General features: G+C 35.9%; 1 protein-coding gene and 1 pseudogene across 1 annotated transcript; one reads left to right on the forward strand and one right to left on the reverse strand.

Annotated features, from left to right (window-relative positions):
* The first annotated feature begins 5,066 nt into the window (after positions 1 to 5,066).
* Positions 5,067 to 8,694, forward strand: LOC125581787 (annotated as a pseudogene).
* Positions 8,695 to 10,349: 1,655 nt separating this feature from the next.
* Positions 10,350 to 12,714, reverse strand: LOC106388631. The gene is made up of 4 exons (XM_013828749.3): positions 12,592 to 12,714; positions 12,032 to 12,406; positions 10,828 to 11,865; positions 10,350 to 10,756 (listed from the first exon to the last, which is right to left on the reverse strand). The coding sequence occupies exons 2-4, from the start codon at positions 12,395 to 12,397 to the stop codon at positions 10,487 to 10,489; spliced, it is 1,674 nt and encodes a 557-aa protein (XP_013684203.2). The 5' UTR covers positions 12,398 to 12,406; positions 12,592 to 12,714; the 3' UTR covers positions 10,350 to 10,486.
* Between the last annotated feature and the right edge of the window lie 12,014 nt (positions 12,715 to 24,728).

Raw genomic sequence — 24,728 nt, forward strand, 5'->3', positions numbered from 1 at the left:
AGCCCAAACCTGTAGGGCTGTGGTCATTCAAAAAGAAGATGATTAATTGATTCCACTGGGCCAGCACATCTAGGACAATTCCTATCGGTGCCTAGGTGTCTATAAGTGAGTCTCTCTACCGTCACCACACATCCCGAAATACCCTGCCACAAGAAGTGCTTCATCTTACTTGGGGCATTTATCTTCCACACATGGCTCTGAAGACTCGTGATACTCGGGTTTTTATAGCCTTATCATGTGTAAGACTCAGCTTGGTCGACCAGAGTAGGTCATAACTAGTTTTAACTGAATACACTCCTGATTTGTACAGTTCCAAACATATCCATCTGGAGCAAAAGAGCGAGAAGGTTTTAACCCTAGTATCAACATAATATCCTCTTGCTGAAAGAATTCTCGTAAAAACTGCATATCCCACTCCTTGGTATCATTCATAATAAAGGACTGAACAAGAAGTTGGGGCGGTATGCATACAATGTGGTCAGCAGGTCCAGGTGGACGAGCCACTGAGCCTGGAACCCAAGGCTCACTCCAAACTCCCGTATCTCGACCCGTGCCAATTATTTTTCGTAAACCCGAAATGAGTAGAGGTTTTACTGCCATGATACTACGCCATCGATAAGATGGTAAGTATGTTCGTCAATCTTTCAAAGGGGATGAGTGATTGTAGTACCTTCCATTTAAAACACGTGCCAATAAAGAGTTCGGATAATGAATTAGTCTCCAGATTTGTTTTGAAAGAAGCGCTATATTGAAGTCATGGAGATCTCGAAAGCCTAGTCCCCCCCCCCCCCGAAATCTTTGGGGGTAGAGATATCATTCCATGCTATCCAATGTATACATCTGCTGTTTTGTTTTGAACTCCACCAAAAGTTAGAAGTTATACTCTTTAGTTTATCAATAATGCCTTGTGGAAGCAAGTAACTCGACATTATAAATGTCGGAACTGCTTGAGCCACATATTTAATTTGAACTTCTTTTCCTCTTTTGGAGAGGAGTCTTGATGACCAAGTGTTAGTTCGTCCATTGAGCTGATCTTGTACAAAGGAAAACACTTTCATCTCTGAGACACATATTTGTTCAGGTAATCCGAGGTACATCCCCATCTCTCCTTCAGAGGAGAAGCCTAAGACATTTTTTATATATTGTTTCCGAGAATACTCTACTCGGTTTCCAAAAAATATCAAGGATTTAGACGCATTAAGTCTTTGTCCTAATGCCTTCCCATATATGTCTAGATGCCTTCCCATATATGTCTAGAATTTCGATGATTTCTTTGTATTGGCTTAATTCCGCCTTGCAAAAAAAAAACTATCATCTGCAAAAAGAAGATGAGAGACCCTTGAACTCGACCTATCAACACGGAGGCCTACAATCTTCTTCTCCGCTTCTGCTCCGTTTTAGAGCGAGATCAACGCCTCCGTACATAGGATAAACAAAAAGGGAGAAAGGGGATCTACCTATCTCAAACCTCTCCTCGGTAAGATTTGCCCTCTTGGTTCGTGTGCTTAACCAAAGTGATATTGCTCTTTAATTATTATTTTTCTAGAAATAGAAAATAATGACACAAGGAGTAAAATATATCAAAATGTATCTAATTACACATATTGTATATTTACACATATTTTATATTTACACATATATCCTTAGAAAAAAGAAAAAACTAGAAAGCAATATATTTTTCAGATAGAAGTTTAATGTAGTTTTCTATTTTTTATATTGTATATTTTCTTATTATTTAGTTTTTCTTATATTGTATATTTATTCATTCTAGTTTTCTTGTTCTTATATCAACTGGTAATATTAAGATTGATGTTGAATGTAATATTTTTATTTCTTATACTGCATATTCATTTATTATTTATTTTACTATACATTTTTCAAATAGATGTTTAATATAGTTTTTTTATTTCTTATATTGTATATATATTTATTATTTATTTTTTCTTATAGTTTATATTTACTTATCTAATATTACGATAGATGTTTCATGTAATATTTCTATTTCTTATATTGTATATTTACTTATTATTTATTTTACTATACATTAATAATTTAGTTTTCCTTTTTTGTATTTTATATTTACTTATTGTTTATTTTTCTTATTTTTTAAATTTACTTATTCTAAATTTTCTTGTTTTTATATCAAATGATAATATTATGATATATGTTAAAGCAATACTTTTATTTCGAAACAGTGTCGTGAAGAATAAACTTCTAGAAGAGGAAGAGGAAGAGGAAGGAGAGGTGCAGCACTAGCAACATGTGTGATATAAGCTATATATGAAATGCAATTCAGTTTCCTACCTTGTTTTTGATAAGAACATAAAGCATCTCAAGACGTTGCAGTACAGAATAGGCAAGAAAACATGTACTCAAGCGAATACAAGCATGGGAGATATTTGCACGTGGTCAGCCAATACACCTAATTAGTAGCATTGAGGATGGTACTATGATGGTGGAAAGAGAGACGTATATGGTGATCTTGATTCTCTTCACCATCTCCTCCTTCATCAAAACGATCATGAGGAAGCTTGAATGATCCTGGTTCTTCGTCCTCGTTTGTTGATAGTGTAGACCAATCCCAATTTTTCTTCTCGTCGAAGATTACGTTTCTACTAACAACTACCTGCTTCGCGACCGGATCATAGAGCCTGTAAGCTTTTGATCCGGGCTCTATGCCTAGGTTGATCACCTTCCTTGATCGATCATCCAGCTTCTTAGGACGAGGACCATTGATTTTTGCTAAAGCTACACACCCAAAGACCCTTAGATGCTCAATGTTCGGTTTTTTTTAACATACAAGTCTTCGTATGGAGTCTTGTTTTCCAAAGCCTTTGTAGCAATGCGGTTGATGAGATATGTTGAATGATGTACTGCTTCTACCCATAGCTGATTAGGTATCTTCATAGCTTTCATAAAACTTCTAGTCATCTCCATTAATGTTCTATTTCTTCTCTCGACCACGCCATTTTGTTGTGGCATATATGGCACTTTGAGATGTCTAGTCACTCCCTTTCGTTCATAAAAACGAATGAACTCAGAAGATGTGAACTCTCCTCCTCTATCGGTGCGAAAAGTTTTGAGTTTTGATTTCATTTGATTCTCCACATACTCCTTGAACTTTTTAAACCGATTGAACGCTTCACTTTTCTCTCTTTGTAGCATCGTCCATATATATCTCGAGTAGTCATCTATTAGGACGGATACATATCTGTTGTTTGATGATGTTGGTGGTGATATTGGTCCACACAAGTCACCGTGTACCAACTCCAATGCGTGAGCTGTTCGATATTTTTCCTTAGGCGGGAAAGACTTTCGAGTTTGCTTCCCAATTAAGCAAGCGCTGCAAACATCTTTCTTGTGTAATACCTGAGGCATCCCTACTACCATCTCCTTGTCTACCATATTCTTCATGACTCCAAAGTTCACATGTCCAAGCCGTGCATGCCATGTCGATGTAGTATCAGTTTCTTTTATTTGAAGGCATCTAGGATATTCAATTTCCATTGGCGTCTTGTACAGTCGGTTCGGTGACCTTGCGACTTGTACTAATAGTCTTCCACGAGGATCCTTCAGCATTAGTAAGTCTTCTTTCATATTAACCTCACAACCCAGCTCAGTTGCTTGTCCAAGACTTATGATATTGTGTTTAAGACTTGGGATGTAGTAGATATCTTTGAGCACTCTTCTCTCCCCTGTTTTCCCAACAAAAGTAATCACACCTCTCCCGACAATTTCGACGTATGAACCGTCGCTGAACTTAACTTTGCCTCTGATACTCTCTCTTGCTTTTCATATGGTTACATGCACCATTATCAATATACCATATACCAGTATTTCCATCGCACTCGTCAAATCTTTTAGGGATCACTCTCTGTTCGTTGAGGAATACAACATTGTGCATATATAATGCATCTGCTTCTTGTGTTTCCGTTAGATTTGTTTCTTCTCTTGGTCGTAGGACAGTGTGACACAAAGTATCCCATCTTGTCGCATCTACAGCATTTAACCTTAGAGTAGTCCTTCTTGGTCTTGTCCAAAGCTTCTCCTCCTTTCTTATGACCATCAGAACCATTAGACCTTCCTCGTCCTCTTCTTCTTCCATCATAACCCTTGCATATGCCTCTTTCTCGCGAGTTGTTATGGCTTCAGCGGTTTTTTTGTCATCTTTTCCAAACATAAGTTTGCTATGATCTTCTTCTTGGGTTTCTTCTTTTATACTCTCTTCGAAAGCTTTTAATCTCCCAACAGTGTCTTCGAAACCCGCTGAATTTAGATCAAGGACTTGCTCTAAAGAAGCTACGATGTGTATGAATTTGCTCCTTGGAAGACAGTTTAGAAATTTCTTTACCATCTTCTATTATTCCATGATTTCACCTAACATGGCTGATCTCGATGCTAGGCATGAAAGTTTTCATGTGTAGTCATCCACTGTGTCTGTGTCTGTGATGTCATCTTGAGCTTGTCGAACTCAGACATCAAAGTCTGTAACCTCGCTTCTCTCACATGATCGGCACCTAGGTTACGTGATTTGATAGCTTCCAAAATCTTCTTTGATGTATCATGTTCTCCTATCTGAAGAATCAACGCCTTTAGAACTGACTGAAAGATTAGAGAAATCGCCATATTGTTCTTCTTTGAATCGTCATTCCCTGGCTCGATAGTATCCCATACTTCGTATAAGCAAAACCTAACTTTCATTCTCATCGACCACACCGTATAGTTAGTCGATGATAGCATAGGACATTATATGTCCTTCTTCATCTCAAGACCTCTGTCTCGTGCTTGAGAATTGTTATCGTCTCCCATGTTTGATCGGGTTACAACTCCCCTTGTAAAAGATTTCGAAACCTGGAAGCTCTGATACCAATTAAAGTTGCAAGAACACAAATATTATAAGAACTGCTCTTCTTATTAGATTTAGAAATTCTCTCAAAACTAAACATCTCAATGTGTTTTTCTTATGGAACAACTCTCCATGAAAACTCTTTATATAGGACTAAGCTACTCTTTAACCTAATAATAATATGGAAGCATAAATCCTAAGCTCGACATGTTTTCCTTTTTCCTTAACCCACTAAACTTCACTTTAATGAGTTAACTTGCTCCTTAAGTTAATTGGAATTATCCAACAGTATATGACATCTGAAACTGAAGGATAGAGAAAATATAAAAGCAGTGATGACCACTCTTTTCAGGTTTTACAAGACACACACACACACACACACACACACACACAGAGAGAGAGAGAGAGAGAGAGAGAGAGAGAGAGAGGTATCATCATGTTACCGGAGGAAGAAATACTGTTAAACGTGTGATTATGGAGTACAAGCAATTACGTGAAAAAATTACATGATGATGAGAAGGTGATTACTGCTGCAGATGTGAAAGAAATATAATTTTAGATTGCAAAATGAGGAGAATGAAAAAGATGGTGCACAAGTATTCATGTACTACGCCAGCGATATGGAACAACACATTCAGGAACTTCATTCCAAGTCATGTGTTTGTACTTTTCGGTTTGTTTATGTTTTTGGTTTGTTTCAGGCACATCCAGTGGAGTCTCAGACATCCCAAACTCGTTCCATTCATTATCTAAATTGGCACCATAAACTGTGCCACCTATAATTCGTATGCGGTAACTAAAAATGTTATGTGGGTGCCTTTATATGGTGAGTAGTGCTCGTTAATTTTTTTTTTAAACTTGGTTGAATCCACAGGAGTCGAAAGCCCGCAGATGGATTCCTTCTCTATGACATTCAAATGGATCCTAAAGCATAGACCCATATTCGTATTAGGTGAACAAAACAATGTGACTTAGTTTCGCATATGAGGAGAATCGAATCTGAAACGTGTTTGCGTTCCAGGTTTGTCCACTACCACTTGACCACAATGCTCGTTCTAGTGTTCATTAATTTTTGTCCATATTTGTTTTTGTAGATGTCATTCCTTCTCTTCTTTGCTAATTGGATAATTGTTAGGCTGTTAAATATGTCAAAATCAGTGTCATAAACTTAATTTTTATTTTCATTTTGATTATTGAGAAAATTAACCCAAAAATCTATGCAAGAGATACGATTGAGAGAAATGCAACCATAAATGAGGGCCATATTGAAATTAATTAAACCTTAGGGACCTAAAAGAAAAGTAATCGAAGAAAGAAATCGTCCGCGGGAATTGAAGAAAGAATTTGATTTGCTAGAACCCTAGACCCGCCGGAAACTACCTCCGATTTTCCCACTCTGCATTCTACCTTCCGCCTGCTCTTTCTAGTTTCGGCGATGGAAGCTTAGCCTCAAAGTGATTTAGCTTCGACGGAAGCAGAAACTGCTGTTAAGCGCTACTTGCTTCAATGGCTTCTAACGCCGGTAAGCCCTTATGGATGAAACACGCCGAAGTCGCCAAAATCAAAGAGGAAGACGCCGCTGCAAAAGCAGCTTTTGACGCCACTTTCAAAGGCTCCGACCAACCTACGCCGTTGATTGAACCTCCTCCCTCGTCCACGGGTCCGGAATACGAATCTGATTACTTATCCAAGAAACCAATCAGTCCTGTGGATCCGAGTAAGTCCACTGCTTCCGGAGCTGGGATCGGTGGAGGAACGGCTTGGGCACCGTCGACGTTTATAGTTACAACGAAGGACTCTGATGGAAGAAAAGTTAGCTTTGATAAGGGTTAAAGTGTCTCCTGGTGTAGGTGTACATCAAGAAGGTGTGGTGAAAGATATCGGAGATGGGTGTAATTATGCTGTTACCTACGTTGTGCCCAAGTTAGGTAACTATACGGTGAGCATTGAGTGCAATGGGGTTGCTATCATGGGAAGTCCTTTCTCTGTCTTCTTTAGCCAAGGTAAGGTCTTGATCTCACTAATCTTGATTTATAGACTCTTGGTTTAATGGTAAAGGTTTTGTCTTTATCAAAAACTGCTGTAGCTGCAACAACAAATCAGCTACCTTCTGCTGCACCAATGGCTGTTGCTCAGCCTATTGTCGCGAAAACCCTTCAAGCTCCTGCTTCTCAGATGCAAGCACAAGCTCCATCAAACAAAGGCTCTTTAGGTAATTTTTTCCTTTCATTCTTGGTCTCTCTCTCTCTCTATAATATGCACTCGATTTTGGTTTGGGTCCCTTGTGGAATCGTATATATGATTACATAGAAATTTAGTTTCTGCTTCCTGTTAGGATACTCGTGAGTACAGTAGTTATTTGTACTATAACTGATTCAAAGGATCTTGCTTATATAGAATACGGGAAGACCGAAGAACCTACCGCTGCTTCGAATGTTGAGATTGCGAGATCGCTTCCTCGAAAACCATCTTCCAATAACTCTTCTCCATTCGCACTACCAATGATGATGCAACAGGCCGTCGTCGCGATGCAGCAGGCGGCAAAGAGGGCTGCCACCGAGCTTGCAGCAGCTAGAGCTGCAGAGATAAGCAGGAAACTGAATCCTGACCAGAAACCTAGGTGGGCTTCCATGACTTGTGGCTTGCTCCTTTCTTCTTTTAATTACATTCTCAGATTTATTATTTGAGAGCTGAACTGATAGTCAGCTAGTTACAGGAGAAGGCGGAGATCTCCGTCTTACTCACCACCACCCTTTCGTCGAAGTCATAGGTCAAGATCACCGTATAGATTTCACAGGCAATCAACCTATGAGGGGAGAAGGCGGTCATATAGAGATTCGTGGGATATTTCTGAAAGTAGGAGTGTAAGCCCCAAGAAGAGAACGTCCAAGCAGGATGATTCAGAGCTGTCAAGACATCGACGACCTAGCTCATCTCGTGGTGATAAGAAATCATCTCGTGCTGGTTCACGATCGCCAAGGCGAGATAAGGAAACTAAGTCAACACGAAGAGATGATGAAGAAACCAAACACAAACGTAGAACACGTTCAAGATCTAGTTCAATGGAAGATTCTGCAGATAAGAAGGATGAAGGTACAGATCAGGAACTGAAACATCACAGAAACCGGCCAAGGTCAAGATCTCGTGAAGATCTTAGAAAAACCAGAGATGCATCCCCAAGTTCTGATGATACTAACCGTAAACACAGAAGAAAGTCCAGGTCTAAATCATTGGAAATCAACAACGGTTCTCATGAGTATGTTGCTGAAGACGATGACTACAATATGAAGGAGGAGAGGAGAGGAAGGTCTAAGTCTAGATCATTGGAAACTAAGCATAGGTCTTCTAGGAGAAGTGAGCTGGTTGAAGATAGAAACACAGGAGGATCACGTAGAAGGAGGTCCAGGTCAAAATCTGTGGAAGGTAAACGTAGTCATCTCACCAAGGAGACTCAGAGCAGGGACAAAAAGTCTAAGCGTCGTAGTGGAAGACGGTCGAGGTCAGTGTCTTCTGAGGGTAGCCATAGGAGAGAGAGAAGGTCGTCCCCTGATGAAAAGAAATCATCAAGACATAAGGGACACTCGAGGAGGTCGATATCTAGAGAGAAGAGGAACAGTTCAAGAGATAAAAGATCAAAACGTCATGAAAGATTGTGATCAGCTTCTCCTGGTGACGACAAAGGACGAGGCCGTAGATGTCTCCTGTTAGTTCTGATTCTGAATGATCAATTGTTTAAAAAGCAGACTGTCCTTTGGCCTTTTCTCCAATTGAAACGTTCTACTTTTTCTAATTTGTCTATGCCACTTTCGATAAACTGTTGAAAGATTATCAAAACTGTTTCTGCTTCACTTCCATAGCAGCTTTCAGATTAAAGAGGTAAGGTCAATTTTATTACGGTCTCTTTCAGGAAGACGGCCTTAGTTTTCGTTCTCTTCCAGGAAGACAGCCTCAATAAGAGCTAGTTCAAGTATGAGCATAGTTTTCTTAGCCAAAGGATTCTCTTGAAAATCTTCATTTTGCTTCTTGATCCTTATGATTTTCTGATCCGCATATAATCTCTGCTTTTTTTTTTTAGCGGGGGAGGGGAGGAGGGGGGATTAAATACAAATTCAACAACTGACCAACACACACACCTTTGCGATTAATGACCTCAGTGTAATAATAGTTGACTCGAATAGAATAATATTATATAACCGATCAAAGATCATATTCCATTATGATGATATAATCAACATGTTTGTTTTTTTTTTTTTTGAACGATTTCTATAATCAACATGTTCCTCTTGCAGTTTTACATCAGTTTCAAAAGAAGCATCAGTTCCATATGTTCGATAGGATCCAGGTTTGTCTTCTTCAAGGGTCATTGCTTGTAGAGTTCTTTGATACAACTTGGAAGTGGATAGTGAATAGAGTCCACAATGCTTTTGCTATGAGCTTAATCAGGAGTTAATGGAGAACAATAATAAATACTTTGGTTTCATTTGGCTATGTAATTCATACCTTCAACAAGACTTGAAATAAAATATACAAGAAGAATTTAGTAAAGAGTTGAGTCGTGCTTACTTTATAAAATAAAGTCGAGTCTAGTATGTATAGAAAATGTTTTTTTTAATTATCTTATGTTTTTCATATTTTCCTATAGTTCAAAATTACATTTACCATTCTTATTTACTCAGTTTTATTTTATTGTGGTTTCAACCGTTAGCTCACTTGGGGGATTTGACAATTAGTGTGATTGTGGGATCTGATTTCGACTTCGCTCCATACTTATCTACTTGAGAGTTCACTTGAGTGATTGCGTTTACATCGCTCCAATCTGAAAAAATAGTATCGAATCCAAATTAAAATTAGTTAAATATCTAAACAAATTCAAAATTTCGGTATCTAAATAACCTAAACCGAATCCGATCCGAACCAATATATTTTAGGTATCAGAATATATTTGAATCAGATTTATATACTTGTGAATATATAAGCTATTTATAGATTTCATATTAAAAAATATCCAAAATGTATAAGATATTATAAAGTCTAAATATTTAAAAATATAGACAAATAATTAAAAGTAAATATTTGAAATAGTTAAATAATACTTAAAACACCAAAAATAGTTAAACTATAAGTTAATTCTCCATCAAAATATTCAACAAAACCAATTTTTATATTAAATTGATATTTTAGCATACATTATTCAAATTTATATATTTTTATATTTTGGCAGAGACACATATTCATGCCTAAGTAGAGGTTTTGGGAATGTTAAAAAGGATGTTTTCTTTGGACCCAACTTTCTTGTGAACGTACCATAAAAGATGTTGTGACTATTGAACTAATATAGTAATCAATTGACCATCGAAAAAACAACATGAAATTACCACATGCTGATGTTTAGTGAGGTGCTAAATTACCTCCTTGGTTTTCCATTTCCTTATGCTCGTAGGGTCAAAATGAGCCAAACGCAACGAGCTGACGTTATAGCTAGGATGATCGTAAGCACTTATAATAATAGTGAAAAGTCACCAATTCAAGCATTCATAATAATTAGTAGACAAAAGTCACTGGAGATTCATTTTCTGATCGAAATGGAACCACAAAGAAAGGCAATTATAAACAAGTGTTTTTTTTTTTTAAATAGAGCAACTAAGCGATTTCCACTTCCCATCTTGAAAAGCGCCAAGTCGCTGTTAAGATTTCTCGTGCTTCAACGTTGTTATCTGCAAGTGACTTGTCATCTCTCAAAACTCCAACTGATTTTCCCCTTAACTTGAGATACTTGGAAGGAATTTGAATCACTTTCACTATTTTCTCCTTCAGACTCGCCACTTTTCCCCCAAAAAACGACTCCACTATGATCTCAATGATCACCCTTCCATCCAATGTTGGAACACAAACCTTGATACTAGAAGGACCCTGAAAACAAAAGCTAATTAGATACAAATTAGCACACACAAACAACCAAGTTCGAAAGAAAAAAATATTACCTCCTCCTGAACATTTGCTGGTGAGGTCTGATCACGAAAGTACACTCGAGAGGTCTGATCATGAAAAGGGTACACATGTGCTTGGTGGTCAATCAGAGAGTTCCGAAGCAAAGGGTTCACATATGCTTGGCGGCTCCCCATTTTATGATAAAACTCTTCATCCTCCATCTGAGCAAAAGAGTCTACACACTCCACAAAAGAATACAAATCATCCAAATCCTTCGGCTCATCCTTTTCCTCATCCCAAAGAGACTGGAAATATCTTTGAAGAACGATATCCGCCGTATAAACTAGTTCAAAATTCTTCAACACTTTGGAATAGACCTTAACAACCATGTTATAACAAGGGAACCCGCAATCACTTGGGTCCAGAAAGCTAAAAAGTGGATTCCTACCCACTTTTTCCATCAATTCACATGCGATGCGTTTTCCATACCGCGCCACAAACAAAGCCGTGAGCTTAATAATTCCAAGCACCTCGGGTGAGACAAAAAAGATAGTAGACCAAGATGGAAACGGAGCGGACAGGGGCGTTCTCAGAGTATGCCCTAGCTGCGCTATCATCACGGAACGGCGTTGAGGTCGAGGCATGACATCAGAGTAGCCAACAAAGTCCATGTAGGCAAAGTAGTCTACACCACCAGTAAAAGCGTCCACTTCCATCACTGTCCTGCTCCCTCCCATTTTCACATTCTTCAGCTGAAGAAGGTGGAAAAACAACTCGAGTGCCTTGCCCATAAAATCGCAACTTCTATACACCACTTCAGAAGGCTTCACTATTGAGGTGTAGACGCCCACAAAATTGAAAAAAAGACGCCTCCAGATATGATTAAGATTCAGAAACGCAAACTCAGTAGACGCTATCTTCTTCAAAGCCTTTCTAAAACCCATCCCATACCGGGTTACAAACAGCGCTGTGAGCTTAATAGTACAAAGGTCATTGGGGCTGATACCTTGAGGAAATCCGAAGGCAATGGGGTTACACGCACGCCTAAACAAGAGACCGTGGTCAACAACATACCGAGTCATCTTCTTTTTCTACAAAAGACATAAGAATTTTGAATTCAGATATAGATTACAAGGAATAATGGTACTAATAAGAAGAACCTAATTGACTACACTAAGGTGTTTTGATACGATAAAACATTAGGAGAAGAAACAGAATCGAATTGACTACACTTAGAGTTTGTGAAAAAAACTGTACCTCCATCCGAAGTAGAAAGGTGATACCAAAAGGATCTTTCATCATCACCCTTTTGTTTTCTGTAGAGCTTGTTCGATCAATTTCAACAAATCTTTTGTCCTCTCTTATCCTTCGAATAGAGTTGAGGTCTGTAGGTAGTTCTAAGAAAGAATCTGAACTACCACTAGCACTAACCCACGGAGTAATAAGTACATAGGAATTGAGGATCTTCAGTTGAACACTTTGGTCTTCGTAGCTATCGTCGACTAACTTTGCTTGAAAAGCTTCAGCGTATAATTTGAGGGCTTCAGGTACTTTGCCAGGTTCTAGAGTAAGATATTGCATTGCTTTCTCAGTGCAGCAATCATACCCGCCAAACTGCGTCATTCTCTTTTTCTACAAAAGAGATAAAAATCAGTTTTAACCTAAAATTAAAATTATCAAATCTACTCAACTTAGGGTTTCTATTCAGATATTGATCACCACCTAAAATTATCAAATCTATTCAGATCGGTTACGAGGAATAATAGTAATAATAAGAAAAATCGAATTGATTAAACTTATATTATGAAACAGCATACCTCAGAGACAACCACTTTAGCGTCGATGCGACCTAACCGCCTGTAAATCGACGCGGGAGACGATGGAGGCACCTCGTCTTTAGTGTATTGTGTTCGCTTTTATAGACGAAAATAATGGGCCTTTTACTAAACGATTCGACCGCCTTTTACTAATTGGGCTTATAATTTTCAGATTATGCTGCGCTTGGATAAAGGTTTTTATACATGTGGGTGGGTTTATTCATCCAATACCCATTCAGCCCATTTACGTCACCATAAATAATGAAACTTTCAATTTGCCTCGTCACATATTCCTTTAGGTGGGATAGTGGATCTAGAAGTTTGATGAAATCTGAAGGAATTATAGTTTTCATTAAATTCTACTGTTATTCAATTATTGATTTCTTCATTTCTTTTAAATTCTTATGTTATTAGATTAAAAATTTGTAATCAACTTTTTAATTAATTTAAATTCTAGTGTTATCCAAAATCAAGTATATTTTATAATAATGGTATTTCAAAAAAAAATGAATGGAAAATGTATAGTAAAAATGTGAAAACCCAATTCTCTACCCTTATCATGAGATTTGTCATCATCATAAGAAAACACAACATATTATTGGACGTGAATTAGTTGACGATCACTTTGGACCTCCATTTGTTTCAAAAGTTTTTGTTGATAATGATCATTATCACACCATGTTTGTACCATTATCGCACTATCCTAAGAAAACACAACAACTACATCATCTCTATTTCTCTGCTTTTCATTTGTTCCAAAACTATGGCAAAGAATGGTGACGATCAATCTGGACCTCCATGACATCCGTCATATAATTTCTAGCTCAACCGTCCTCACCTACGTTCTTTCCACAAATATGGTCTTATCATCGACGAGATGGCTTACAAGGTGATTCAGCACATAGGGGTAATTCTACAACCACCTTACCGTCCTTGACATACCCGTATTTTGAACTCCCTACAAAATAATACTTATCAAAAATTCTAATTACAAAATTTCAAGTTGTTGTTGATAATATATTTTAATAAATAATATATCATAAAATCTTTAAAAAAATAGTACCTATCGTTTTTCTGAATGAGTTTTTGTTAGATCCTCTTCTATATATTCTAGTCCACCCTATATCAAAAAATCTCAAATCCATATAAAATTATTCGTATTTACCTTTTTTAAAAAGTTTTTAGATTGCTTCACCTATATATAGTAGTCGTAATTGTATTTTCCTTTCAGTTTTATGATTAAAATAATCTTCTTTATCTTTTCAATATACAAAGATTTCAAAGTTTCACAGATTTAGAGAAATTGATATTTTATCAAATTTATGTACATTCAATTAAAATTCATAAGAAAAGTAAACAAAAGAAAATTATAAATGCATTAAAGTCTCATCAAATCTTTTAAACTACTGCAAAAATTCTTATTTATGAATTCAATCAAATTCTATTAAATTCCTACGATCGAATACATACCACCCCCTTTAGTTAACACAAAAATTTTACGGGGCTATTCATGTTTGTGGATCCCACCAGCTCAACTCTATTTCGTTATTGTTTTTTTTTTTTTTTTATTTCCAACTATCCCACGTATGGGGTCCAGCGCCCCAACGGAAGAGATGTTAAATCCGTTGTGGCCAAGGCTCGAACCCGAGTAGCGGGCAGTACAGCTGTATCTCCTTTACCACCAAGCCACGAGCGCTTGGTTCTATTGCGTTATTGTTTCCAAATGCTATTTCACCTCCTCACCTTCTGCCTCTTCTCTGTCGTGCTTCTCCGCCGATCAAGTATGAGGAGTGTCAGTTACCTCTGAGATGCAGATATGAATCGCTGGTGTTCCCGGCCATCACTTACCCATTTTGGGGGAACTGCATCGGGTATGGTTTTTAAATATATATATGATTTAAAACCCCGTCATAATATTATATATACTCACAATAGTGATATATTGGAATTGGTTTTGTGTCCTAAAAATAAAATTGAAATTGGTTTATTCATGTTATGCAAATATCTATTCTAGCTATAATAATCTTTGAAAAGAAATAGTTCTAAAGGTTAAAATATATACTCCATACGCTTCAGATTACTTGTCGTTTTACACTTCGGCATATAGATTAAGAAAATATTTAATTTGTACATTTACTAGATAAAAACATCATTACCAATACACCTAAACACATTTCAACCAATTGAAAATAGATTAAAATATAAAATCAATAAATTTTGCATTAAAATTATAAACACTTATTTTGAAAAAAAAATTTTACCCTACAACGATAAGTAATCCGAAACGGATGAAATATTTTTTTTAAAAAATATCAAAAGTTCAGTGCAATATTTTCCTGATATTTTCTTTTTTCATTTGCCTCAGCTAACGTGGTGGGATAATCAAAAGGTAAAAGCATCCTCTATATATTAATTGAGGATCTTTAAAAAAATTAGAAACTTAATTTTGTATTAATTAAAAAAATTCATCCTATGTGGTATTTCTAAATGCCTTCTAAATCTTATTTCTAAGAATTCTAAAGCTGTTGTAATTAGAAGATTGAAGACTGAATAGTTCTGTGTATTTCATTAATGAATAAGACATCCCTTATATAAGGGTTACAAGATAGAGATAAAATGAAAGAGTACAAATCCTAATCCAACTAGATTTATGATAACTACTAAATACATAAATGGAAAGATTACATATACAAGGAAAAGGAAATAGGGTTTCCTTTTTTCTAAAGCTTGTGGCCGCCTCTATCTCTCCTCTAAGGCATGCGGCCGCCTCTCTCTCCTCTCTCTAGTGTTTCGGCTATGTCTCTTTCTTCTAGGATTTGGGCCGGTTATGGACCGGGCCGGTTATGGACCGGGCCGGTTATGGACCGAGCCGCTTATGGACATTCATCACTTGATTTATAACACTCCCCCTTGGATGCCATAACCATACATGATTGTTATATGCTTCACGTTGCCTCATTAAAACCTTATCAGGAAAACCCAGTGGGACAAAACCATGATGAAGAAAAAAGAGTACAACACGTACTATCCCCCTGATGTGAACCTCAGTGGAAGTTCTTTAGTCTACGCATCTGATGCGTGATCTTCTTGAACGTGCAGGTGGGAAGTAAACAAATCGGTCAAGTTATTACCGAACCGTAATTGGTCCACTTCGACCTCTTCAGCCTTTTCTCATGTCCTTTGACATCGTGTGTCTTAGTAAAGTAGATGTATTGAGTAATGCGGATTGCATTGTACTCGAAGATCACTGTCGGTTCTTTGCAAACTCATGTGTGCATGAGTCTTTGCAAATCGTGTGTATATGGACAATATACCGAGCATGGTTCCATGAATTAATAATCTCAGGTTGTAAACCTATGGTCCGGTGTATCTTCTACACGGATGATAAAGTGCGGACTACCATCAACCATACTATATTCTGATCGATTCATGTTTTGAATTATAGACATTGTCTATATATGTCCGCAACTCGTTCCATGAGTGTCCAAGATCATTGCTGCAAGGATTTTACAGTCTTATCAAACTATGGCTCTGCGGCCAAATACATTCGTGGACCTCGGTTATCAATCTCTTTTGCATTCGGTAATGCGATATATATCAGACATTGCAGTCATTTATCCATATCTTGATGGCGTCCCATGACCTCTCTGTCATGGATCATATCACACACTGAATATACATTAGGTCATGGACTTCGATCACACATTCTTATGGACTGCAACCTATTGGTATCCGATCGAGAAGGATAGATTAAATGTCTCCTCTCAGCCTCACAGCAGTAGCAGACTGTTCTGCTATGCCGGATCCTTATTTGAGGGATCTGATGTTGGATAGGTCTATCCGGAGAACATGCTATCCGAGGTAGCAAGCTGAGGCAATCCGAATTACCTTTTTTTGGGCTGATCTTTCTTTTCCACCAGCCCGTACTACAATCTAGTCGGTCTATGCTGTCACAGATCTGTATAAACTTTTTAACCTCTCTTTAGGTTGGTTTAGTATTATAAACACAAGGAATTCAAATTTCTTTATTAATTTACATATGGACTGAATTTGATCGTTCTTATAGAACTCCTTTACTAGTATTACATACTATATGCAGCTGCTTTGTTTCAGTCCATGAACAACTTAGGAACAATGCTGTTCTTTATCCAGTGATCCATATGCTGTTTACTACATCTTTATATGTCAATCTAATTTCTTTCTTATGACCAGACCTTTGTCAATTTCGAAATTGTGTAGCAGCATCCACCACATAGGAGTTTATATCCTTATAATCTGTTCAATGGTCTCTGTGAGCATCCTTGTGTAACAAGCTATGATCGAATGTTGTTAGTAGGAAACATGAACACCTTTAGACCTCGTGATCATGTACCATATCTCACGGTTTCTCTTCCCTCACAAGACCCATCTATTTCACTGGTTTATATCATATGGCATTTCTGTATATATGTATGTGGCCAATACGCCTATATTTCTCTATAGATACTTTAAACCTCACGTTTATCTTTTCAATCTAATCTTTATTATTTATGAGTACTCTTTCATGGGTTCTGATCCTCGTTTATATCTTTATGTTCAAGTGCTACTCTCTTATGTACAAATATATCTTTATGTGTCGACACTTATATATGGTTCCATTGTGTTCCAGACATGATCTAATCGATTTGAGATTTCATTATCCAGGACCTTTGTTACCTAGTAGCTTGGCGTCCCAAACTACATGGTTTGGTACTTTAGATGTTTAGCTGCACAGCATTTTCTCAATGTCTGGTCTGGTTTCCTTATGACCTCGGATTTGTATTCTATGCACCTTTCTCTTTTTCTTTCCGAGGTTCCTTATCTTATGGAACACTTTGGTCTATCTTGTATAGACTCTGTAGCAACTTGACTGTGTCTCTTTCTAGGACATCAGATTTCGTTTGGTGCTAAGCTGGTTATGACTTAGTCATTCTTTTCTTTTCTTTTCGGGTCAGTGTCTGGCATCTCGATTAGCTAGCTATGTATAATCTTTTATTTCTTTGGACGTCTATAATTCTAATCCGAGGATCTTTGCCAAGACAATGATGTTTGATACCATTCTGTTTCTTATCATTCTTTACTCTTTACCAGCTTATAGCTTTCTCTTTTTAATGTTGGATAGTCGGATTCATTGATCATGCAATCCGTGTACCTGGCCACTTTCTGATCACCCATATTTGGCTCAAGGTCTCTTAGAAGTCGTGGGAGAAAGTCATACTCTTATCCAACATATATTCTCAATCCTCTTCTGAGGTTCCATCTTAGACGGCACATATGTCTGTGGTGGTTTATTCAAAGTCTCTTAAGATGGTGTGTGTCAGGTTTATGACCCGTATTCAATCTGAGATGGGAATATCTATGCTCACTTATATGGCATGATATATTTCCACTTTATATACATGTAAATCCATGATGTCCCTAAGCTTTAGGATGGATATCCGATCCTTATAGGTAATGGACTGCACGGCCAAGCCGTTTATATCATGGTCATAGACCATGGTTCACGAATTTGTTCACGAATTTGTAGTATTGATCATGTATCACGGGTTTATCCTCTCTCCCCCTCATGAACATACTATAATTTCGTGATGCTTAGGACAATAAAGCCTAATGAGTTTTCCTTTGTGTATATGTTTCACAACGTGAGATCTTATGGGATAACTCTTTGTGCCTTCTCAATATCAATCTTTGCATCAAGTTTAGACTAGGATGGCTAATCCGGTCTTGCCATAAAGTGTATAATTTTTGTGGGATATATCAGTATGATCACCACGGCTCTTGCCTCTTATCATACTGATCTGTAGCATAGTTTTGATCAGTAGATTACATAGGTATAGTCTTGACCACTTTCTTAAAAGGGGCTTAGGCGTTTTCTTTCTTTCTTAAATCTGAAGGAACTTTTTCCTTTTGTCCATTGTTTCTATTTGGAAACCATATTAACTCAATGGGTCCTACATTCTTGGGTGTATATAATGCCCTTTAGGCAATGCCTTAGCCATAAATTTCTTACTAGGCTACTATACCGTACCATAATGCCTTTTAGGCGATTTCTTTATCAATCATTCACATTATCAAGTAAGATCAGGCAAGATATAATAGTAATGAACTCAAATCAATTCTATTATTATATATAAAATCGTGAATGACAATTAGGTTTAAAGCAAAACACAAATCAAAGACTTAAAACACAATTAGCATGTCGAGATCTTTCTTTAGTCAATAGACATGCCGGCCACACCATCAGTTACATTGGACACGGCTGCCTTGGATTCATCCTGATCCATATCAGTCTTATTTGCTTCAGGATATCTCATCTTACTGCTTCTCTTTAGCAACTTATCATTCTCAATTACGGTTAGGCAAGAGATCAGGTCATTATAGGTGGTGAAACCTCTTTCTATATAGATATGTTTTGATAACAGATTTCCTGGATGGGATGTGGAGTATATCTTGAAGAGTAAATCATCATCTGTTACCACTTCACCACATAGTCTCAGTTTGTAAACGACTCCGGACAAAGCGAAGTGATACTCGGCCACAGACTCAAAGTCTTGGAATCTGAGACTCATTCATTCATGCCTGACCTTTGGTAATAATACCATTGCGTATCAGGACTTTAATTATGTCCAAAGGTCACGAGGATTCTCAATATATATAGATACTGATTTCTCAGATCCTCAATGAGATGATGGCGCATAATTGTTATGGCTCTTAACTTTTCACTTCTAGTTGCATAATCACCCTGAATGATACTCCTTCCGAGTCCTCTTGATTTCAGGACAACTAAAGTGTTCATTGCCCATTCTAGATAATTTTCTCCAGAGGGATTTAGAATGACATAATCCAAAGGCTCAAATCTCGGCATCTGAAACCATATTATCAATCAATTCATGATTTAGGATGCAACCAATTCAAAATAATCAGTGCATATGATTTCATAAGTCTCTCGACCAAAACACTTTACTACTCAATCATGGTGCGAAACAAGTCGAGAATGCTAGGTCTATATGTGATGCTTAGGCCACACGGCCATGTAATGTGATACAACGATCCTAGAGATCGGTTCATGAGATATGCAAGCAAGGTCACACGACCATTCAGATATGGTGTATCTCTAGGCCACACGGCCAAGCTATGATGCATTAAGCCACACGGCTTTCAATCACATTATGCAAACAATGTGATCTATCAAGGGCACAAGGCCGCAAGTATGAACAATGCATCGGAATGGTAAGGCCACACGGCCGTTCGGTATGGTTTATAGCAAAATCACACGGCCACAACAGAATATAATGCAAACAAGGATAATCAATTTAGATGCATTCAATCTTATCATTCAGTTGCATATCAATTAGGGTTTACCAATTTCAAGGTTGGTAATATGCAGCAAGATTTTAGGGTTTCAGAATCAGAGTAATCTAGCAACCTAACTCTCATGCAATATGTAATCAATCCTAAAACTCAAATCAATCATTCAAATTTTAAGCAATATGAGATTTAAGGTTTCAAGGCCTTTAGGAATTTAAAACGAGATTTAGGGTTTTAAACATTTATGTGGCCGATTTTATCAACATGAGGTTAAGGGTTTCAAGGCTTTAAGATTTTAGTTTCGAGATTCAATCAATCTATTAATCTTAAAACTCAGATCACCAATCATTCAATCAAGCAAGAACAATTTGAAATCGATTTTAAGCTTTAGGCTTTTAGGGTTTTCGATTCCAAGATTTAGGGTTTTCATAATTCAGATCAGAACAATCAATCAACAAGTTCTAATGGAATCAATTTCAATCTAGTGATTATAAGATGATCAGTTTTAGGTTACACCAATTTTTAGGGTTTATCAAGAACATTAATTTCCATAATAATGGATTAGGGTTTTAGGGTTTGATCATTATGTTCTTAGATTAATCGGTATACCTTTGTTTGTAGGGTTGAAACCGGACCACCAAAGAGAATGGATGAACCTCGACCTGCACACGGTCGGACGCGAGCTGGCTGTCGTCGGATGCGAGCTGAACGGGATGGGACGCGTCTGCTTCCTATCGGGTTCGCAAGCGGGTGATCGGGATTGCGAGCTGTTTGATCGGGAACACGAGCTGGCTGTGATGCGAACGGAAGCTGAGGTCGTCTAGGATCAGGACCACCTTAGGGATGGAGCTGATCGGTTGCTGACGAGCTGGAACGCGAGCTAGGACGAATTAGGGTTCGTCGCGATTAGGTTAAAGTCGCTGGGTAGGTTAGGTTTAAGGGATTGGCGATTTTAGCTTAGATTGCAGAGAACAATCGTGCTAATAACGTGTTGTAATTAGAAGACTGAAGACTGAATAGTTCTGTGTATTTCATTAATGAATAAGACATCTCTTATATAAGGATTACAAGATAGAGATAAAAGGAAAGAGTACAAATCCTAATCCAACTAGATTTAGGATAACTACTAAATACATAAATGGAAAGATTACATATACAAGGAAAAGGAAATAGGGTTTCCTATTCTCTAAATCTTGTGGCCGCCTCTCTCTCTCCTCTAAGGCATGAGGCCGCCTCTCTCTCTCCTCTCTCTAGGGTTTCGGCTATGTCTCTTTCTTCTAGGGTTTGAGCCGGTTATGGACCGGGCCGATTATGGACATTCATCACTTGATTTATAACAAAAGCACATAATATAAACCATAGTTTAATATAGTGTTGTCACATATTTCTATAATATAATGCTATCTATTCTTTGAAACCAACGGAATTACAAAATGTGATTAAAATATATATGACAATCAATGATTTTAAATAATAAGATTCGATAACAATCTGTATATTTTTTATCATTTTTGTTTATTTCTTTATTATTAAAATAAATAACACAATTACATTAATCAAATAAAAAAAATCTAGATATTTTTGTATATGTTGTATTTTGAATTTTTCAAAACGAGTGTAAATTACTAAAACTGTTAAAAGTCTCACATAAACTTTTGCGATCAATGTTTGAATTTTTTTTCTATATTAAGATATAATGATTATAAGAACATATGAATAAATAATTTTATTTTAGTAGGTTTTTATGTTAATATATATATATTTCATTTCCTATAAATTAAACTATACATCAAATGAAAATACATACTTATATTTTGATATTTTCATTAAACATATATTGAAAAGTTAATATTTTAATTTTGAAATCTTCATTGTTTTTATTAAATGATTATAAATTATTGAAACTACTAAACATTCCACATTAAAAAAAAATCGTAGGTGTGTAATTTTGTTATACAAATATGCAAATAATCATAAAATCATTTAAGTAGAAACTCATTTAATAAATATTCATATTAAAAGTATAATACATATCTATGTTAATATCATTAAAATTTAATTATATATCATATACGATAGATAAGATTGATCTATTGATTTATTTACCCTAAAATAATTTCGAATAAACAAAAATGATCGTTTGATTTATATGCACACGCTAATTTATTACATAATAGTAACTGATTTCTTAGTTATTTAGTATATATACTTATTATTTTATTATTTCATAATATGCAGAAAACATAAAATAAGTAATAAATATAAAATATTTATTATGCAAAAAGTGCGGATCTTAACCTAAGTCTGTATCTCTTTGATAATTTTAAATCTTAAACATTTTCTAAATCTCAGACCAAAATAAACAAACGAAATGAGAATAAACTCCAAAATAAATATTTATATCGAACAATAACCAAAATGAAAAAAATACAAAAAAAAAATTGAAGATACATTAAATTGGCACGTGAACGTAAATTTCTCATGACCGTAATTAACTTTTAAATTTCTAAATCATGATATAAAACTGAGCTGACATAGTTTCATTGTAACCAAATAGTAGACCTGAAATTCTTCGGCCTAAACGTTAAGAACGTTTTTATGCGATAAATGATTTTTTTGACTTAAAACATTTTTTAAAATGAGATCAGCTCATCTTTATATAAATTATTTATTTAACAAAAAGTTCAAAAAAAAATTAAGGGACAAAATATTAATTCGATCAAGAGTATAAATTTATTTTTCCATACAAAATTTCTTAAATAATTTTCATATCAATTTCCTAGTAAATAATTATGTTGTAGTAAAAGTATATATAATTATGTTGCCTAGACATTTAATACACTACTAGAATTTGACCCGTGCGCCCGCACGGGTATTTGTTTTCTTAATAAGTTGATCTTTTTTTGTGTGAACATTATATATTTTAGATGTGTCATCATATCGTAATGCAATAGTATGGCGGTATTAATTTATATTTTTTTATAAATATTTTTTTTTTCATTTTAAGTGTTCCATTACAGATATATCATATATTTGTCATAATTTATCTATCATATTGAAATTAATGTTTATTTTTTATTGAATAACAATATTACATAAAACTTTTCCAATTTTATATAAACAAAATCTATATCTCACAAGTGAATTTAATTTTTGTACAGAAATTATTTTTTTAAAATATATAATTTATTTTCATAAATCATTTCTCTAAAGAAAATAATAATCACAATATCAATGAAAATGAAATTATAACCGTGATTTGGGCTAAGACGTTTTAATTTTTATTTGGGCCAAGATAATGTATGATTAATAAAAGGCCCATTAGGTTTCTGTTTCTTTTTTTCCGCGAACAAACGGTGAAAGTAAACAAAGTTTTTTTTCTATCAAAACAAAGATAAGATTTCGACTTCTTTGTTCTCTCCGGCATCTGGGACATAGAGACCGACATCTTATGATTCTCAATCAATACTAAGAATATGTATGGAGATCGTTAGTGAAAAACAGCAGCATATAAAGGTTTGGAGATTTTTTGTTTTTATTTTCAATCGATTTCTGATAATTATGATCTGTAGGTTTTGTTTTATTTCTTATATAACATGGGTGTGGATCTAAATCACGTAGAACGGGAGCACGAGTCATCGCAGACGAAACTAACTATTGAAAATCTGCTTCTAAAACTCATATCCTAACACACCGGCTTCGGAGGAGAAGACGAACAGTGAATATAAAGAGGAAAATATTTTTTTTATAATTATTCAATTACTTATAGAATTTGGTAGCTGTATAGTCATGTGGTAATGATGTTTCTTGTCCAATTTCATTTTGTGTGAACAGCATTGATTCAGATATTGGAGTCGCCTTGTTGAATCTGTCCTTGCTAGGAGGATAGTTCATGTATGGGAAGAGGTGATTTTCTGATTTTAGTTATTTAATTCCTTAGTTGCTTTGTGTGTATATTGATTGGAATTGGTGTAACAGCTTCTCTATAAATACAGCGAACATAGAATCAGTTTATTGGAGCTGTAGTGAAGTTGATAGATCGGGAAGTTCCATCAGAGGAGTTTCATGAGGTTGCTTTTACAGAGTATTGTCTCTTTGGCAAGCCAGTGGAGGTGGAAGACAGTGATGTTCGTGATAAGAGCATTGTTGAAAATAAGTAAGCACCACTGAATTTTTTAGGTGTTTCTACTTATTTATCAAAGTTTGAGAGATTACTCTATGCAAATGGACAAAGATTTGTACTTTTCTAGTGTATTGAACGGTGGTTGTATTTTGTTTATATTCAGAACATGTGGGAGAATGACCCACCACAAGTTGAGCGGAAAGAAGTTACTCTCCCACGCTGAGACAGAGAAAGTAAACAACAACTCAAGGTTAGTAACTTGATTACTTAGCTGAGATGAAAGCAATGTAGTATCATGTGGATTTAGGATTAAGATTGAACCATTGCCTTACATAGTACTATATGCTTTAGTATTGGTTGAATAATGATTCATATCTAGGTTGTTGTGAATGAATGTGTTATAACTAACAAATCAATTCAAAATTATAACACAAAAAAACACTAATTAAAAAGAAACGTAATTTATCTAAAATTAAAGCATATCCACTCTATAAGTATTACTTTAACAGCTTCATGAAAAACACTTTAAAACTAAAACCACCATCTTCTGAACCATGTTTCCTGAACTCCATGCTTGAAAAACCATCATGCTTGTCTGAATAATGAAAGTAAAAGAAATTGTATTAACGGATCAAACAATTTCTGGTTGTGCACAAATAAGAGATATGATTACAAAACTACTGTTACC

The sequence above is a fragment of the Brassica napus genome, chromosome C2 (assembly GCF_020379485.1).
Source record: "Brassica napus cultivar Da-Ae chromosome C2, Da-Ae, whole genome shotgun sequence".
Taxonomy (NCBI): Eukaryota; Viridiplantae; Streptophyta; class Magnoliopsida; order Brassicales; family Brassicaceae; genus Brassica; species Brassica napus.